Raw genomic sequence first — 20664 nt, 5'->3', positions numbered from 1 at the left:
TTTTAAAGTGTTGCAATTTCTCAACAGTCCTCACTGAATCAAGTGAAGCCAGGGAGAGGACAGGGTTGGGGTACAGGGGGGTGCCGGGCTGCTGTGGAGCTTTGTGTGACTGTGTGAAACAGACAGTCTGTGGCGACTGCTCAAGGTGACAGGGGCGTGTGAACGTGCACATCTGTAACATACCATGACCTCTCCCGTGTTTACGTAATGTGTGCATAATACCTGTGTCCTGCTCAGAGCAGGACCCACCACAGGGCCTTGGGGCTACAGGAAGGTGAGCAGAGCGCTCTCTTCTGGCAGGAGAGTGGCACCAGTGTTCAGAGAGGAAGAGACAAGTAGAAGACTGAATATTGCAGAGTGCAGGGGAGAGAGGAGGAGATGAGGTGGCGGGGTCATTGTGCTCAGAGAGGAGGGGTGGAAAGAGGGGGAAGGAGTGAGAAAAGGGGAGAATGAGTTTGTTTTGTCATCACAGTAAGCTGTGCAATTTACAGAAATGTGCATCATGCCTTTATTATGAGTCCGTTTTCTCCATCTCCCCTTTTCTCAAATGAGCTCTTCCCTAAATCCCATTCATGCCTCATTTTTTTCAGACGCCTTTGGGGTTTGGACTTCATCACTCTGAGAATAAAACACCACAAGTGTCCTCAGTCTGCCTGCCTGTCATCTACCCATGTGATATGTGCGTTTATAAACTAATGCATTAACCAATAATTTGCCATCTCTTTTTTCTGGTCACATAGTAAGAGACACATAAGTGATATTAACAAAAATCTTAATATGATATTTAAAAAGTAATAATATCAAAATAGCTTGTACCTGGTGTGTTTGCGTATATCTTTCGTGGGACATTCAATAATGAAATTCTATAATGTATAGTAGAGAAGGTGTGTGACCTTTGAAGACCTTGTAATTCATGGTGTAAATCTTGTGCCATACTAACCTTAACAGTGAGTATACTATAGACACAGGTACCCTTTCTCAGTTTTTCCTGTCAGAGTTAATTCCCCAGCTGTTCCTCTCATTCTTGCCTTCCATGTTATTCTAAGAGATATATGTGGTAAAATCAGCTTTCGCCATTCTTATTTTATGTATTGATTTTTAGCACTATTCTTCTGTTGGTTTCAGAGTTTTTAGTTTACAAAAGATGTAGATGCCTGCCATTTTACTCCATGCATCTCTGGTCTACACGACAGACCTTCCAGAGACGCAATAAACTGGTAATGGTGAGTCAGTATGCTTTTAGCGCCATCATGTGGACATTGGAGTTGTTGCAGGCCTCAGTGTAAAGTTTCACTCTTTATTAATTCAGAGATAAACCCTTTGCCTCTGCCACCACTATGCAGAGTAGAGATTATGTGTGTGGTCAACCTGTGTGAGAAATGTATTACTCAAAAAGCTGTGGAGGCAGTCACCAACTTACACACACCATGGAAGTGATGTGTGTGTGTGTGTGTGTGTGTGTGTACCCTTCTGTATAACTATGTTTACTCTAAATTCACAGCAAAATAATTTACTGAAGCATAAAGAAAACAAGTAATTAGATTGTCTTGGTTGCTGTCTTTTAATATGATTCATATTTCACAACCCCTCTCTGCCCATATTTCACAGCCTCCAGCTGTCCATGACAACACATCGTTGCATCATGATGAGCTGCCGCTCCATCCTTCCTCTTCATTCCCTCTTCCCTTCTTCCTTCTCCCTTCTCCTCGCTGGCTGGCTCAGCGGCTAGCACTCACAGAAGTACCCGGAGATGTCGTTGTTCCAGTTTCCGAACAGGCCCTGGGTGACATCCTTCAGGCGGTACTGGATCCCCGCGGAGAACTTCTTCCGCTTTCCCTCCTTCTTGCTGCGCGACCACACGGTGAGGCTGCACTGCTTGGCCACCACCAAGGAGGAGATGCGGTTGTTCCAAAAGAGGGAGAGGACGGGGGCGTCCTCCCCAGGGTAGACGTCGAGGTACTTTCCCCCGCAGCTTTGCTCGTTGTAGTAGTGGCTGTCTTCGAACAGGCGAGCACATAGCTTAGCGCCGCCGGAGTCCTTGAGCAAACCTGGCTCCGGGCACTGAGCACGCAGACCCACCAGGCACAGGACAGACAGAAGCAACGCAGTGATTACCCCCCTCATTTTGGTGTTAGCGTGTGTGTGTGGACATCCAGCGGCATCACCTTCACTTTAAATACTCCCTTGTAAGCCTTGCTGAAAAAAACACACTTGATAGTCTCTGTATGGGAAATTTAATGCCTGCTATGCAGGTGTTATCAAGGTTAAATAAATCAAGGCTAGATAAAACGAAAAATGTGTTATTTAGTTTAGTGCAAAATATTTGCTTTGTTCCAAAACTTGAGAACATAAATTTGTTGGAAGGTAATATAATTGAATATGTTTAACCATAGATACAAATTAAATCATAAACCTCTAATTCAAATTATTGGGGGAAGAAACCATGTGATGTGATACTGTGTACTGGCAGATTGTAAATCTTTCTGTGCCAAATGACTGAAAATTCAGGTGGGATAGCAACCAAGGCCACATGTTTTAATAATCTATGCAGCCTTGGCCTTTTTTCAGTAGAAGTGATATCGCTGTTTGTGTACTATTTCCTAGGAATGTTTCAACCAGGGAAGCCATTCTACATGGTGTCTTGGTTCTTGGAAATGATGCAGGTCATGTTCTATACCTGACCTCACCCCTTATTGCTCTGGCCTTCTTCCTCTTTTGCAGGTTGTTGCACCATTTAGGCCTTGGCTCTGTATATCCTGTCCTGTGCCAGATGGCTACAGCCTGCCCTCACATTGACATCTTGTTGCTCAGACCCAACCAAGATGTGCCACCATGAAGATTGTAACAGAAGGCAGTGAGGGCCAGACCTTCACCTGCAGTTACATACACCATTTGACTTGGCTGACCTTTGAGGAGGGGGTGTGGTGGGTACGTGGCCTTTCTCCACAGCTGCAGACCAGTGTAGGGTCGTGTCCACAAAGTGGGTGCTCCTCAAACACTAGGTACTGGAGTTGCCATAAGTGCTCTCCCGCGTGAACCACATCAAGTCACATTTCCAAAGGAACTCTTTTCCCTCATGTTGACATCAGCCATGCAGAGGAGAGGAAAGTAGTATGTAAATCAGTTGTATGAATGACCCCACCCGTGGCCATGCTTGGAAAGTTTCTACATGGTTTTATGTAAAATGTGTGTCACTTGGCTGTGCAACGATTAACAGAGAACTGCACACACATACACACACACACACACACACACACACAGCTTCAATCAAAATGACAATACAATTCATGAGGATTTCGTTAAAATATAGAGGGGTTTAATTAATGATACAAACCCACGGTATGTAACGCCTCAAAGCAGCACATTGGCACAAAGTCAGAAAAATAAAATGACAAAAAAAACTCCAAAAATGAGTAAATAAGGCAATAAATAAAAATAATAAACATCTAATACATCTTTTTAAATAGACAGGAGTTACTTAAATAATTACTCGTAAATTAACATATAAATACATAAAGATTGAAATAGTAACCCTTTTGCCAGAAAAATACACAAGTAAATAGTACATATAAATAAACAGATACATAGGATCAAATCGATCATTACTAAATTAATTAAATCAAAAGGCACATTTATTAAGATTTAAGGAAGGGGGGCATCAAGCCTGAACTCATTTAGTTGTTCTTTATTTCTGAGTATTAAATGTTTCTATCTGTATGTTGACTTTTTGCTCTACCGGTGTGCAGTTCTAGATATCTGATGTGTTTGTTATTTGTTAAAAATGGTGTGTGTGTGTGTGTGTGTGTGTGTGTGTGTGTGTGTGTGTGTGTGTGTGTGTGTGTGTGTGTGTGTGTGTGGGAGATATATAGAGAATGAGATAAAGAGAGAGATAGACGTCTGTGTGTGAGAGAGAAAGAGAATCTGTTTAAGTCTGTGTATATGATTAATTTGTGTGTGTGTGTGTGTGTGTGTGTGTGTGTGTGTGTCTGTGTGTGTATGTGTGTGTGTGTGATTGATTGAGCTTTGGGAATCAACAGCAGCACGGCTGCCTGTGTCTGTGACACATGTTTGGGGTATGGTCCCAGCCTTGACTGGAGGGGAGAAAGGCAATGAGAGGTGGGTGGGAGGGGATGGACTGGGAGCTACACTGTATGTCATAGTAACCTCTACATCTTAGATTGTCCCATTATGACAAATACAGTAAACCCCAATGTAAAGAGGAGAACTCAGCATTGAATATCCCCCATGCTTCTCTCTGGCAGGCTAAGCATCATAAGCTTACTCCCACCCACACTCCAACTTGTGCCTGGATTCCGTCTAAACGCACCATATATCCTTCTTCATTTTTGAAACCAAACTTTGCCACTTCGCAAAAAAGTGCCACTTTTTTCAAGACTTACAGGTCATGAGTTTGGTTGTCTGTAAAATTAAGAAAAAAAAGTTGTGTGATGTGAGCAATTACAAAAGTAGCACATGCTTTAACTCATGATTTGAAGTTAAGAACAAAAGTGGGAAGATTGGAACGTCCCCTTTGTATTTTCCCCTAGTCTGTGGTACCTGTGTAAATTTGTTGTTCTGTTCATGGTCTATGGATAACTTACGATTTCAACAGGCAATAAGGAAAGTGCCACTGATTTTCAGTGCAGCTTTGAGATGCAGTTTTACAATTAAACAGTTTGAAGGGGAAGAAGTGCCATGACTTAGTTGAACCACAGACTCCATCACTGAACTGAAATTTAATCTCTTGTCCAATCAAGCCAATTGTCAGATAGAAAAGAAATAAGAATTCTGATAATATGGGTTTTCAGAACAAGAGAAACTGAAGTGAAAAAAGGCCTGTGTTTGAGAAACTGCATCTGAGGGCATTGCGTTAAATGTACTGGACATTCTCAAGAGATTCTTTGAACCTTCCTGGCAACTCCCATTTATCTGTAATTTAATTAGTTCATCTTTAGAAAAAATAATAACCCAATGCATTGTCATCATTAAACTATATTTGGTCTGTAGTCACAAGGCCACTTAAGTCAAAGTGAGGCCACTGGTCTATCCATAATCTAGCCAATGAAGACAAGTTTTTTGAGGTTGTGGTGCCTAGATTGGTTAAGGTAACAATAAAGAAGGCAGTGATTCAGTGATCTGAGTGGAGAAAACCTGGTACTTTGCCATTGTTATTCAAGGTAGTATAACTACATTCTCCTTAGCTGAAGCAAGCTGGTATGAGAATAGTATGAATGGTAATGATAATGATAGCTGCTTATTTTGACATCTTTTGGTTAACAGAGAGTGCAGTGGCCAGGACTGCACTCTCTGTTAACCATGTGTAGATATAAATTCTGCCCCAAACACTGATACTGCGTAAACATCCACAGTTTGGAAAAAATGGCTAAAGTTTGAATCAGGGGTGAGTAAGGGGGTTCTATATCTGTTGTTTTCACTGCTGATTTTACTTTTGCTTCTCAGGAAAATCTGAATGGCCTCCATTCACCTGCCTGACCAGCTCCTTCTCCATTGGCTCAGACCTCCCTAATTTATGTACCTGACTGTTCAGCCACACCCTTGGGCCCTGCCACTTCTGATCCTTTACACCTCTGGCTCACCTGCTGAAATTTACTAACTTTAAGGGCTCTAGGGGAACTCTCATCATCTATTAATCCACCTGTTATACCAGTGACTTCTATTAAAACCAGCAGACCAGCTTCAGCACAGGCCACCAGCAAAGGCAAAACTTTACAAGTTTTTGTATACTGCTTAAACTGCTAAAGAAACATCAGGACATCCCCTTACAATAAACACATCACTCTAACATTGGGATTAGCTCACATAGTGACTTTCAATAAAATTCTGTGGAAAAATATTCTACCCTGTGTCTGATTAGATTCACTTCTCTCTGATTGGCTCAGCCAATTGTCATGCATTCCCTTGTCTCCATCTCTAATTTTCATTGGTCCACATAATGATCCACATCAGCCATATATCACTTGTTGTCTGCTGCTACCAGGCTCCAGTATTCATGCTACTTAAACATCATTGTGTCATATTCTTTCAACCTAGTCATTCTTTATCTACTGTATTTCTCAGCCTCTTCACTCAGTGCACTGTATGCATGGAATTCTTCTTTTCTGTCTTTTGAGGACTTGAGGTACAACAGTTAGGTAAAGGGAAAGGGAAGAGTTTGTCTGAATTCTTTAAACAAAATGAATATAAAAATAAATTTAAATGCTGCAAAATAATCAAATCTGAACCACCCGTGTCAGAACTGACAAATTAATGAAAACATGGTGATAATAATGATACTGCTAACAATAGTCATAAACATCCTTTGCTTTGTGTCTGTTTTCTCTTTAAGTCAAAAAAAAACATTTTGCACTTCTTCAGGCCTCCCACCACCCTGCTGCCCAGTGCCACTCTGTGGGTTAGGACCCCATCATCTGTCCCTAAAAGGGGGACACTATTGATTGGCCCAGCAGAAATCCCCAAAGGTATCCTGGCACCTGCCTGCCTTGTGGTGCATGATTCACCTGACAGTGGAGCGCTGAGGAAGAGTTTGGCTTGTGAAGAGTCACGATCATTGGACTGCCTCGGGGCAGGCTCTGGGCAGGGGGCTGTGACTGTGGCGGTGTGTGTGGGGAGACACACGACTCCCGCCTGAGGGAAATGTCTTGTATCCTTCTTCTCTCACGCCCCCCATCCCCCGAGGTCCTGCCCCCCCCAGCTCTGGGGATCACCGCACGGCCTTGTGCTTCCCCCCGCAACAGCCGCAGCGCTCTCCACAGCGCAGGCAGGCGCACAGGGGCAGGTAGCAGCACATGCAGGGCACCAGGAGGGAGAGGGCGAGGAGGGCCGTCCAGCGGGCGCAGCACAGGGGGTGCAGGCAGCTGCCCTGCTGGTCTTCGCACGAGCAGGGCTCCCAGAACTCGCCCTCAGGGTCCGAGGCGCAGTGGTACAGCAGGCTCTCGGCGCACCACACGCACGTCCACTGGCGCAGGCAGCGCAGCGCCGGGTCCGGGGCGTCGCGGCAACGGCCACGCCCGTTCTCCGAGGCGCTGAAGAGGGAGCGGCAGTACACGCAGCGGGAGGAGCGGGGCGACGGGGCGGGGCAGGGGCTGTCCTCGGCCGGGCACACGCCCCCCGAGGGCGAGCCCGACAGGCCCAGGCCGCAGTCGTGGCCGCCGCCCCCTCGCTTCCGGGTCCGCGAGCGCGGGGTGGAGAGGGAGGCGTGGAGGCAGCAGGACGAGGGTGACGGCGGCGCGCTGGTCACGGCGTGGGGCCCGGACACGCAGGTGGGCGAGGAGGAGGAGGAGAGCTGCTGCGAGGCCTTGGTGTCCAGGGTCACCGTCATCTCGCCCAGTCCTGCCTGCTCCTTCTCGAAGCGGACCACAGACAGCTCCGATTTGTCCTGAGAACCGCCCCCTCCTCCCAATCCCATGACCACTCCCCCCCCGGTCCGTTCCGCCTCTGCCCTTCGGTAATCCTCGTACCCGCGCACACCCCACAGGTCCTTAATGTCACCCTGTTCCAGCAAAGATAGGGTTGGGGAGAGGGGTGAGAGAGGTGACGGGGCAGCAGGTGCCACTGCCGGGGGTGCCGGGTGTCCCAGCACAGGAGCTTGTGAGGGCTGGTGCTCCACTGGGTGAACATGGATCTGCAAAAAATGATGAGAAGGGCAAATGGAGAAAAAGAGGGTGGGGGTCTGTCAGCCACTCAACAGGCAAGAACTATGCACATCCCATAATGAAATCATTTTGAGTCTCATAGACACCACCGACTGACTGCCTATGTATCAAAAAATTTGGGTCCTCATAGTTAACTGTAAAATCATGACAAAAGATTACTGCGCTATGTATTTGTGTCATGTTATCCTGGACAACTGATAAAAGTGGGATATAGTAATACAATCCCTATGGAAAATGAAATTTGGTACCATAATCTAAAACTAATTTCATAATCTAATATCTGATCATCAGATGCAGTTATTCAACATGGTAAACTGAAATGCATGTGATTTAATAACTTACATGTTTTTTCCTCAAACTTGGCTAAAAACATCTGTAAAGGTTTGTCCCAAATTTTTTCATAGCCTTCATAACTGAACAACATGTATGTCAGACACTTACCTTTTTAATTTTTGCCTAAAAATAGTAACGCTTTATTTGAACCCTCCTTAAAAATCCAACTACATACTGTTGTCATAATGAAAACATATGTTGGAATCATTAATAATCTTTCATGACAAGTACCCAGAGACTGTTATAATGCATGCTGCAATACATCCTGACATAACTTAAGTTACATACATTATGTGCTCAATTTTCTCACCCAAGTGACTAAATGCCTAATGTCACCTGTCATGGCACATCTACGACAGCAATGCCATTACACCACATATATCATAAGCTCAGTTTACACAAGTGAAATGCTAGTTAACTGTGCATATGACATGTATCACAGGAGTCACAATGCAAAATATATTGTGTCATAAGAAAACTACAATGACATCATACTAAATAATGTGATAGTAATTGGCAGAGTACAACCATGTGCATATTGGGCAAAATATTTTTTATATTTCTAACTTACATCACAAAGTTTAATGATGAAGAATCTTCTATAATCAAAGTCATTTTCTGTAAATTCCTTTAGCCCAATTCACCAATTGTTTTCATATAATCTGTCACTTCAGTAACGTGGGAGATAGGACACTATAAATGTTGCCACTATTACAATAAAATTCATTCTAACAATTGAACCATTACATTTTAATGTTTCGAAAGGACTAAAAATAAGATGAACCTACCTCATTGTGCATATTATGGCATATGCAGCAGCTGCTTGAAAAGATTTTAACAGGGTAATGTAAATATGGACATATATAACACCTCTCATTTTATTATTGTATACTAATACTGTACTTGTGTAGGTTACATTCCAGCCATGGACAGCAAAGCTGTTAACATATACGTCACCAGTTACAACACACACAACAGCTTCATGTTGCTCTTCAGTACAAACTCAACACATATGCTGTTATGTCACTTTCATTATGACAGCTATACTATGTATGAGGTAACAATTAATTGGAATATTGCTTGGGTGGAATGATGCATGGCATATATGGTGTCATACACTACTGTCATCAATGTGCTGTCATGACAAGCTTTTTGCCATTGCAGTTATAGCTTACTATGGCATGTAACGTCATGTCATAATGTGTCACTGCATGCTTCATCAAAGTGTCAGGTCCTGTCATGAATGGTATTAAATCCATATGAAAGGTGTTATGCCATCCCAATGTGTATGAAGGTTTTAAGATGGCAATAACGAGTGTTATTCAAACGTTATACGGTACCTGCTTATTTTCCTTGTGACAAGTCAAATGACAATTGTGTTGCCAGTAAAATGTTAAGTGCAATGAGTGTAACATTACACGACCAGACAGGTATGTCCTTACCTGAGCAGGGGTCTGTGTGGTGGTGGAGTGGCCAGTCCCGTACCCAAAATCCTCTGTGGCGGGAGGCAGCACAAAGCAGGCGGAAGAGGACTCGCTGGTCACTATGGTGATGGGTCTGGGCAGCATTTCCTTCCTGCTGTTGGAGGATGACTCACTCCCTGTGTGAGACTGAGGAAGACGAAGAGGCTATGCATGCAATGTATACAGATGCTGTTACCCGTGACAAACAGGAAGCTGCGTTAGGCAAGCAGCCACAATGGTGGCGGACGAGATGGGCATGCAGACGCTTTGGGAGGCATGCTCAGCACCAGATTAAATCTCCTCATCTTTTTTTTTTTTTTACTATGCCAAAATGGAAGGAGTGAAAATACTCACAGCTTGGCCATCGTCTTCAGTGTCACCCTCTTCTGGGGTGGAGGAAGGTGGGGAGTCTGATCCTGAAAGCGAAAGAGACATGGAAAGACTGAAAGGAGAGTGAGAGCTCTAAACTCACATCTCAGTTACAAGGACAGGATGATTACTGGAGACTGGGATAGACAGAACCAAATACTGGGAGAGAGATGTTGGAGAAAAACCAAGCAAGAAGCACCCGGACATTTGAAGGAAGACCACAAAAATAATTTCATGACATCATGTGCAATCAACTGATACAAAGGAATCAATCAAATACAGGTAAGAACAAGACAATAACCACACTGAGGAATACGTAAAGTTGAATTCCATTCACTTCGTCCCATCCCCGATGCACTTCATAATTGCTTCCGGGAATCACCCTCCTCACATGTCATTCTTTCTCTCACTCTCCCATGTCAAGCTTTATCTTTTTATCCCTCTACACTGTCCATCTCAAGACACAGTACCTCTCTCCAGCTGGTCAATGGCGCTGTGGAGCCCCTGCTCGAAGGAGATGGCATCAGATGGGCTCTGAAAAGTCAGACCAAATTTTCGGTCCTCCACGCGCCAGTGATGGAAGATGGGGTTGACCTTGTTATATACCAGCCCCCTCTGCACCGCGCACTCCAGCACTGGCTGCAGACAGAGTGGAGAGTCACTGTGCCAGCCTTGGAGGGTAACATCTCCAAACAGGGAGTTGCAACAAAAACAGAGAGGTAAGGAGCACAGGTGAGTGCGTCATGTAGAGCGGCCCGTCAATTGTCTGTCAATTGAATGCAGGCGCGGCAGTTGCACTCACCGCGCGATCCCGTAGCCTCTCCCCTCGGATGAAGTAGTCTCTCCGCCCCTTGCCTTCCGGACTCCGCCCCTTACAGATGGCCACGTGACTGAGGCCGCCGCCCCCCAGGGGCACCCACCCGCCGCTGGAGTCGTCACGTGTCATTACCACTGCGCGAACGCGCACCACACTGGTTGAGAAGTGGAGAGTGAATGGAGGCGTTAACTGGTCTGAGGAGAAGACAGCCGTCTGCACACTGTGTACAGGGCTAGAGACACCTGACAGAGCTGTCAGTCACATGAAGGACGCACATTTTTAAACATTAAATGTTTAAATATGCTGTATGTAATAGATACACCCGCCTCACTTTGCTGGTTTCACCGAATAAGTAATTAAACAATTAAAGCAGCATACGACCTGAGAACTAAAACACGAATGACTCTAGTCTGTGTAAAAGATATAGCAACATGTAGTTAAGGCATGGTTACTCCTGAACACGAACAATCCATAGTACAAGATAATCCAGTCACATGCATTCATATATTAAGACTATCGTGCATTTCAATAAAAGAAAAACGGACCAATCACGTAACCGAGCTACGGCTGAATTATACCGACTTAATGAAAAATTACTTGAATTCGTCATCCACAGTTAGTGAGTATTTTTGAAACCAGATAAACGTGGCAATGTCTTCGTTCTCTTAGGCGCTATAATTGTACTTGTCTTCACCGCAGTGTGTTACCAGTGAGGCATACTTATCAATGGAAACGAACAGCATTTTTGAATGGGTTGTCACATGATCTGTTTTAGTCGCTTTTCAACTGATAATTACACCCAAAACAAAGTATGCCTATACAGTAGATTTTATTCTAATATATTTCATTCTATTCTAATACCAACATGCTCTGTATTTTAAGAATAGAGGTGTGGCATCAAAGTGTCGAAAAAACGACGAAGACTAACAAGAAGAAAAAAAAACGTTTCTGTACTGAATGATAGATTGGGAAGGTGAACATATGTGAATGGAACGGGAAGGAGAGAAAAAACAGGGAAACCGTTAGAAATATTGGTTGGGGGAAAGCGAATAGCTGAATAGGAGGTAGGTAAGGAGAACGAATGAATACATTTCATGAGAGATATATCAATGAACGCACCCATTTGCTATTCGAGGCCCAGTCTATCACCAAGCGCTACGTAGAGTTCAATATATTAAATAAGCACGGTTTTTCAACACACAAGTAAACTGACAGCTAATGCCCAAAACATACACATAGTCTCAGCAGTTATGATTAAACAAGATCATCAGTTATTCAGAAATGCTACAATGCCTTTCCTCCGCCTATCGCCTATTCTTCACATGAACGCACACACCCCAGCATCCGTTATCTTGTGAATGAAATACAGCGCTAAACGAAAGTCATTCAAAATAAGCACCCCTTGGCCAAGAAAATACAATTTATAAAATACAAAGAAGAGGGGGCGAGAATGGAGAGAGGAAGACGTCCCGGGGTGGGGGGGGGGGGGGGGGGGGGGGGGGTGACAGAAGACAGGAAGAAAGAGGAGGGTTTGAGAGAGTGCAAGAGAGATCAAATTTCATTCATAAAGTTTGGCTTTAAAAATCATAATGAAATCCAAGAGGCATTGATAAAAAATCACCTCGCCAACATCTATCGTCACATGTTGTTCTGAATGCAAGGTTGGGGAAAAAACTCGCCATGTTTGACCAATTTCGTAAATATTCTTCAAATATTAACAGCATGAATTATAATTCAATATCCACACGACTTCATGACAGTTTATTGATGTTTCCCAATTATTATTCAGTCAGGCATAAGCTAGCGTCCCATTTGTCTTTGATATGGCGTTGTCATGTTTAGGAGTGCATACCTTATATTGTAGTTTAGCTAAACAGCTCAATGATAATTATCGTGTACTTAAACTGATGTATGGAATATAAGGTGTGCAGTGTCGACAGAAAAACTGTGTTTGTGTCTCTGCATGTGCTTCTGTGTTTGAGGCCAAAATGTACCTGATTACCCATAAGGAGCACCCCTAAATGTGTCATTTTTGTGATCTGATTCAATTTTTCAATTCAATTCAATTATGCAGAAAACATAGACTTACTCGCGCTCCATAGCTTGGTGTCGCCCGCTGCTTCGAGCTCGCTGCCCCCGGTCTCCTCTCGTTATATTTCCTTTCTCTCTCAGCTTACAGACATACACGCAGACACGCGCAGTCTCCAACACGCACACTCCCTCTTTCTTTCAAGTCCCTCTTTCTCTTTCTCTCTTTCCCTCTGCACCAACACTCTCAGTTTTTTAGCTTTTCCTTCTCCATCTTTATGTCCTTTCGGTATGACGGGACAGGTTCGAGGTTGTAGCAGCCATTTTCCGCTGGCAGCAGCAGCGGCAGCAACATCCTCCCTCCCTTTCCCTCCCTCATTCTCTCTCTCTCACACACACACACTCTTCCTATCTCTCTCTCTCCCTCTCTCTCTTTCTGTCTCTCTCAAATGATCCCTTCCTGTTCCTTTTCTTTCCACGCGGTACCTGGCGCGGTCCCCTCTGACTGTTAAACCCACTCGTCCTGCCTTTACTAAGCCACAAGTGCCTGGCACAACCACGCTGTTGTGGACCACACCATCTAAATCTGAGTCACTCTCTCTCTCTCTCTTTCCATCGCCTCTCTCTCTCTGACTCTCTCTCTCTTTCTCCCACACACACACACACACACACCGCGCCGAATGAAAGAAGGCTGTTGACAACCACAAATACATACACTGCTATCTAACGTCTGAACTCTCTGACAGCATAAATCGGTCACACTGCAGTATAATATGCAAAGGAGAGGATAACTGATGCAAATACATCGCACATTTTGCACGTATTATTTACAGTGTAATAGTGCTTTGAATGGCCTGAGTCCTTGAATGCATAGCATATGCACAAAATGCATAGTATTTGCACAGGTCTGAATTTAAAGTGGAATGAAAGATTATTGTGGGTACGGAAAACGGATGGATGGCAGTCAATAACGGTTGTTACTAAGTGGATTAAACGTGGTAATTCTATGTAGGCTGCTGAACACAGAATCTCATTGCTTTTCAACCCATGGAATGGCTTTCACACCAAGAGCGCGGTGTCTGGTGGAACTGTCCATAGTGCTGAACTCCCCTGACTGCGGTTAAATGCCACGTCCATTCGACGAGCATAGTCTAAACTAGGCCTATACATGCGACGTGGATTAAATTCATCCTTATTGTCATAAACGCTTCCATTACCAACCAAAATTAGTTCGTGGGTCCAGGTGTAATGTTAAAAGCATTATTTCCAGGTAGTTCTCAGACCTGTGTTGATGAGGCAAAGGATCACGAAGCACCGCTACTTTCACTAGAAACGTTTTGAGATAATAACTGGCATTTATTGAATTATGAAATACCGAATGAAGTACTTAATACCTGTAGGAAAGACTAAATGAAACGATCATCTTTTAAATATAATGTTAGAAAATGCACGTCTGATACTGTATATGCATTCTCTTCTATCCAAGAATTTATTGTAATGTTTCCTTATCAGCTGAAATGGCTAACGCTGGTATTACAACATGTAAACCAAGAAGTATGAATGGGAAGGTCATTGAAATGTTCCTGGAACACAGTGTAAAATCGATATTTCCCATTGAGAACAATATCTCATCCACTGAGATATTCACACATAGGTACTTTTTTTTCCAGGACAGATGTATTCAACAGATGCATTCAACGTAAGAAAGCACTATCCTGTGGTGTCAGCTTGGTTTACCATATTGAAATATCCAGTGCATGTGCCTTGGTGTATCTGTGTAAATTCATAGGTGTGTGTATATAATTAAATGAGAAATGTTTCTCAAATTCAAGCTAGGTCACAGGTAAGGCCATACTGCTGGTAGATAGCACATTTTGACTATACAGTAACAGTGCAGGTGTGAGAAAACGTATTTTCTCACTCTCACAATTCTCTCTGCAATACTTTTAGCCCCTCTCTTTCTCCTTCCCTCCCATACTCAGTCCCTCTAACTCTCATTTTCTGACATACTCAGCCCTTCCCACTTCCCTAATCTGGCAGACTCAGCACCTCCCACTCTCCTTCCGTGACATACTCAACTCTCCCTAGTGTCATCAGAAACACAAAGAACAAGTAAGTTGGAAAAAAAAAATCATCTGTTCTTGGAGCATTTACTGCTGGCTCAAAGAAAGTCTAGTACAACTCAGTACTTGTCAGTATTGCAGACTGAAAGGATAGGAAGATATACTTCTATGACAGGAGTCCTCCGGTATTTATTTCTGTGCATCCAGGTATCCCACAATGGGGTACATTGACTCATGAGCATTCATAACTGTGTAGAATGTATTTTCACTTTTCACGCAACAACGACCATGTTTGGATTTCACCGACCTCCTCCAGCCCTCCCACCATCTCTTTAAGACACATATCCATGAGGACCATATTTAGAAGAGGCAGACAAATCAAGTGCCAGAAATAAAGAAGATGATTACCCTTACTTTGCAAAGTAAAAGGTTACAGTTCTGAGGGAAATGATGTAACGTGGATGTCTGATGTCAGTTTCTTCTGCAGCTGATGTCTGTGGTTATTCACCTTAGGACTGTTCAGAAAGTCATAAAGGCCCAAATTTTCTTATTCAATAGATAATCAAACCATTTTCCTCTTCTTCTGCCACATGCCTTTACAATGATACATGGTGTTGTGCAACTTAATTAGTGCATAAAAAGTAGCACAATGAATGCACTTATCTTCTGTGTGCATTGGGCTACTTTCTCCACTTTAGAATCTGACATTTTACATAGCTGTCCATCCCTGACATTTCTGTACCACCAAACCTGTTCTCAGAGAAGTGAAATAAAAACATTGAAAGGACTTCAAATTTGTTATTATGAAGGAAAAAGCAAAAGTCATCTAGTACAAGATGAAAAAATGTTTATTGAGTAAGCATTATATTACAGTTGTGTGACCATCAGAGACATAAGATTTTATTGCCCAACCAATGGGATATACAGCCTATTAAGAAGATGATAAAAATATTACTATAAAACTTCAGAACATACAGCGATTCACTGCTGCTCATATACAAGGCAAAGAGACTGGAATGGAGTCCTTCTGTGAACCGCACACTCTAGTGAGAATGATGTGAGACTGCATGTATGGTAAATGAGTTTGTTCTCAAGTGCTTGCATTGAACAAAAAAGACAATATGAAGAACAGACAACCTGTTGACATTTTCATTCCACTGTTTTCCACTGTACCTGCAAGCAATTCGCTCTCGCATTCCTTTAAGGTTATAAAAATCTGGCTGAATGAGCCATATGAAGATACCATGTAATTGTATCACAAGTCTTAATTACACATACTGTAGGCTAAACAACATACTGTAGGCTACAACACAGGTCCAGAAAACTTCATGATTTGGACTGTGTAATCTTTAACAATCCAGTAGTTTCTGGGTTTTTAACATGGCATCTGCTGGTTTTGAGATATGGGACCTTCAATGCACTTGGCGAACAGAAAATCATATTGACAGACAGGCAGATTCTAGAGCAGACACAAATGCACGTACACCCTGAGTGCAGACGTAACTACACAGTGGCATGAATCGGTGCCAGTAAAAGAGCATCTGTGGACCTTCTTCCCTGGGATCTATCAATCTGTCAGTGTGCTTTTATTCAGAGGTTCATCTGTTTCAGTTTGAGAGTTGTGTGTGTGTGTGTGTGTCTGTGTGTGTCTCTACTACACGATCATCTCCAGCTGCCGTGCGTATTCAATGACCTGCTGCGCCAGCTCTGTGGAGGGGATGGGCACGTCCTCTGTCCGCTGCTGCTGGGAGCTGAAGGAGTAGTAGCCACTGGCATTCTGAGTCCAGCCCCTCTGAAAGAAAAAAAAAAAAGAAAAAGGACAGAGAGAGATGAACCACCACTGAAAATGCAGAGAAGCACCTCTATACAGAGAGATAACAATAGCCACATACGAATAACTGGAGCTAAAGACTCAGGATAAGTGGTTCTCACACACACAGGTTGATGCTCCATCACAAAGCAAATGACAGCCGGGGTTGGCAGGGAGAGATGACAGTGGGATAACTCACTTTCTTGGCATAGTCTGTCATTTTCTTGGAGGAGGAGAAGAAGAGGACGCGTGTGGCCTCGTTGAAATGGATCTGCTCATAGGCCTTTTCTATACAGCCAGCTATCTCGTCTCTGTCAAGACCAACATGAAGTCAAAACTTAGCAGCTCAGCACCAACATTCAGCGCATACCACCTTTACATAACCTGCAAAGTCATCACCTCTGGCAAGAAAAAGGGGAATGTAACTACATCTCACTCACACACACACACACGCACACCGCATTTCATTACAAGTCAAATTGCATAATATAAACAGCAGAATACAATACAGGAAACATACACACATAGCGTCCATTCCTCATCTTTCTGCTGGTAACACACAACACATGATGTCAGCGTCTGCCCCAACACCGCCCAGTTCTCACCGGATAGTGTCCAGCAGAATGTCTATGAAGAAAGTGTAGCTCTCAGCAGGGATGTTTCCTTTGGCAAGAAACACCTTATTGTAGCTGCCTTCCATCAAGTACTAAAATACAGATTTCAACAATTAATTGCAAAACTGAATTACACAATTTTACAATGTAACACTAAAAAAAAAAAAAAAAAAACACTTCCCCCTCAATGTTCTCTTGGCTGATACCACTAATAAGTGCATGACATCAAAACCGGAGAAAGTGAGCTACCTGTTTCTGTTAGGCTTTTCTGCTTTAATTCTGATGAAATTATAACTCACAATTTTATGTGCATGACAAAGTGAGCACAGCTGGCGGGGAATACAAATGTGCATCTGTACAGCGCCTCCACCCGCACAGAGCCAGCTAGCAAGCATAAACCAAGTCACCTGCTCCAGAGAGACGGGGTGCCTGATGTAGACATTGGTCTGGATGTCTCGAGCACTCAGCCTCTCCAGCTCTGTGTGGAACTCAGAGACGCGGTTCTGAGAAAGCAGGAACAGCAGGTTCAGACCCAGTAGCTGGTGCATGTAAGCTGACTCTGGCAGCTCCTCTCTGCAAGGTAGACATGAGTACAGAGAGAGGTTCAAACACGGCCAAACACAGACAATCCTTGTTTTGACAAAGGTTAACACACAGACAAACAGGTACAAGTAAAGGCAAAATGAAAACCCTGAAAACAAGGGAAAGAAGTATTAGCCAACAAACCCAGTCGGGTGTGAACAAAGAAACTAAAAAGGCTGTCAGAGTGGCACACGCAAACTCACTTGTAGTCAAAGTAATAGCACTTAAGTTGGGCCATGTATCTCTCAAAGGAAGGTATGTCTTTCTTCAGGATACTCCATTGGGCTCCAATCTCCAGCACATCACCTGAAGCACGCAAAAGCAGGAAATGTCACTGATGACTACGGCATGCTCATTTTCTTAAAAAGGAAAGTCCGTAAACGAACAACATACTCACGGGCCAAAATGAGCTGCTGTTTGGTGAGCTTGGTCCCTGTCGTTGGCAAGAAATTTAATTCCAGAAGGGAAATCTGCGGAGTAACAGAAGTTAAAGCGGTACGAGTTTTGGTGGTGCTGGTACATTTACAGCTAGGTATTCATTATTCGCCCCACATTACTTTGTATCTAACAAAATGACAACCCCAAAGGACAGGTGACGGTAAACCTTCAGGGACAAACCTTTGGCTGCTAACGCTCTATTTGATTAAAATATTAACGTTATATTACAAGAATGTATATTACAAACAGCAGACATTAAAGCATTACATTAGATACTTCACATCTCTTACATTAACGTTACAGTTCAAGAAAAACGACAGACCGAATTCTTCAAATGCAAAAACGTCTTTGTGTTATCTCCGTCAGTTCAACCAAACATTGAGCATTAAATAGGGTGACTACTCAAGGTAAGCCATCAGTTATCAATATTAGAACGGGTTAACTTCTCGTTCGCTAGCTAGCTTTCTGGCTACATCAACAAAAAAACTGTTTTCACTTACCTATCAGACATCGTTAGCTAGTTCGCTAACGTCTCAAGCCAAAGACAAATTTAAGAGTACTCTACCAAGCAATCTAATAAGTTACAAACCTACTCTGACAGCAGACTGTTACAGTTTGCTAACGTTAACCTATCTAATGACAACAGCGTCAAACATTAGCCACCTAGGCTAGGTAGTGACAGTGAGATAACGTTAGCTAGGTAGTCAGGTCTAATTAACGTTAGCTAGCTCGCCAATTTAATCAGCTATCTAAATAGCAACATAGTCTACCCCAATAAACATGACTTACAGACGAACGAATTATATCGGCCTTACCTTCAACTTGCTCAAAATGTCGCCACATTTATTCAGATTGGGATTTTTCTTATTCCATTCGCTTTTCAGAGTCTCATACAGCCCCGCTGTCTCCCTCAGTACGGACGCCATGGTGATTCGGCAAAATCTGCGACACCGGCCGTTCAGTTTACGGTAGCTAACGTAAAAGAGTAAAAGCAAGTAGCACTTCTTGTAAACACCGCGCATTCGCGTTTTACTGGATGATTTGTGTCGTGTCGGGCGCCTGGACAAATCAGAAAGCAGTGTGTCCTTGTGTATGATGAGGAAATGTTTTACGGTCTTGCCAAGATTGACAAGACGCCTAGTGCGCAACCATCTTCCGTGAGGGCTCAATTGTTGTCGTCGTTCTTGTCGGCAAAACAGTGCACTGAACAAACCTGCTACGTGAAATGTTTTGACAGAACTTCAATTACAAACGTGCAGACGCATATGACAAAATGTGATTAATATAGGGGCAGCAGCTGAGATCATAGCAATAAGTTCAGTATTGTCACGGACTCACGGCCCATCAATAAGCTGTAGGACATTTATATCTGCTGTTGAAACTTGTGAATCCATTCAGTCCTTCCATGGTTGAGGTACATGCACAATACATTAAGCATGTAAAGAAAACTACAGACAAGAAATGAAGCTTCACTAATGGCAGCACACAGTTTTATCTCCAGGATCAACTGGACAATGGCTCTCACCCCCTGTACTATACTGCAGTCTTGTCAGAGCACCTTCAGCTGCAGGCTGAGACCACCGAGATGCACTACGGAACACCACAGGAAGTCATTTCTACCTGTGGCCATCAAACTGTACAACTCCTCCCCCTTCTGCAGGGAGAACAGCTGAACCAATGGAAAATGGACAGTACATGCTACCATAACCGTTCCCCAACTGTTCACCAATATGTTCAAAATGTATGTGTTCATATCAGCATCTTCCTTGTGCAATATGTAAATGTACATCAACATCTACCTTGTGCAGTATAAATACCTCAATAGAAACATATACTGTGCAATATGCGAGGCAATATTAGTAAAACACTTAAATTGGTTGTGCAATACTTATATATACACCTGATTGTTGTGCAATACCCTACCTGTTACTTGAATATTTTATTCTCTATTTACTGTGTCATTACACTGTCTTACTTATTTATATATCATTTTACCCTCTAGTTTTCTATGTATTGCATTGCTTGCCTACTTTATTTTATTTTAATCTTCATTGCTGCATTGTTTCTGATACTGTAAGTGAGAAATCTGGCACTATAATTTCCTTAAGGATTTATAGTCTTATTTTATCATCCAGATAAAAAGAACAGTTCTCAAGCGGTTTGACATTTTTTTTTGTTTGTTATTTTCTACCTTTTTAGCATTTTGTTCAGCTAATGAGAAAACAGTTATCACTTTAATGCATTCCCTATATTTCCTTTCCAGTTGTCTTGAAAAACCAATCCACATGTTTAGATTATAAAATTCATTTTGAAGACTTTAGTAGACCTTATGTTTTCCTCTTGTACTCCAGCACTGAGGAAAGTGAAAACTTTAGTTGTGCACCTTATGAAGGACAATTGAAAAATAATTAACATCAAGGCAGTGATTTTCTTGCTTTTATGCTAATGCCCCTCAGTCTTGTTGTATGTGCTTC

At 43.0% G+C, this 20664-nt stretch overlaps 3 protein-coding genes across 3 annotated transcripts; all 3 read right to left on the bottom strand.

Annotated features, from left to right (window-relative positions):
• Window positions 1-1599: 1599 nt before the first annotated feature.
• Window positions 1600-2124, bottom strand: LOC118774127 (syncollin-like). The gene has a single exon (XM_036523285.1). It carries the CDS (start codon window positions 2122-2124, stop codon window positions 1726-1728), a length of 399 nt encoding a protein of 132 aa, XP_036379178.1. The 3' UTR covers window positions 1600-1725.
• A 4597-nt stretch (window positions 2125-6721) lies between these two features.
• On the bottom strand, window positions 6722-13062 carry LOC118774124 (sprouty-related, EVH1 domain-containing protein 2-like). Its single transcript, XM_036523281.1, has 6 exons — window positions 12745-13062; window positions 10641-10809; window positions 10309-10477; window positions 9824-9885; window positions 9449-9616; window positions 6722-7642 (listed from the first exon to the last, which is right to left on the bottom strand). Exons 1-6 carry the CDS (start codon window positions 12753-12755, stop codon window positions 6722-6724), a joined length of 1500 nt encoding a protein of 499 aa, XP_036379174.1. The 5' UTR covers window positions 12756-13062.
• A 2555-nt stretch (window positions 13063-15617) lies between these two features.
• LOC118775063 (26S proteasome non-ATPase regulatory subunit 8-like) lies at window positions 15618-19400 on the bottom strand. The gene is made up of 7 exons (XM_036524768.1): window positions 19006-19400; window positions 18150-18222; window positions 17956-18058; window positions 17578-17743; window positions 17162-17262; window positions 16756-16867; window positions 15618-16538 (listed from the first exon to the last, which is right to left on the bottom strand). Exons 1-7 carry the CDS (start codon window positions 19210-19212, stop codon window positions 16401-16403), a joined length of 900 nt encoding a protein of 299 aa, XP_036380661.1. The 5' UTR covers window positions 19213-19400; the 3' UTR covers window positions 15618-16400.
• Window positions 19401-20664: the final 1264 nt, after the last annotated feature.

This window comes from Megalops cyprinoides, chromosome 3 (genome assembly GCF_013368585.1).
Source record: "Megalops cyprinoides isolate fMegCyp1 chromosome 3, fMegCyp1.pri, whole genome shotgun sequence".
In the NCBI taxonomy this organism is placed as follows: Eukaryota; Metazoa; Chordata; class Actinopteri; order Elopiformes; family Megalopidae; genus Megalops; species Megalops cyprinoides.
The sequence above is the reverse complement of the archived record's forward strand: the minus strand, read 5'-3'. Positions and strand labels throughout refer to the sequence as shown.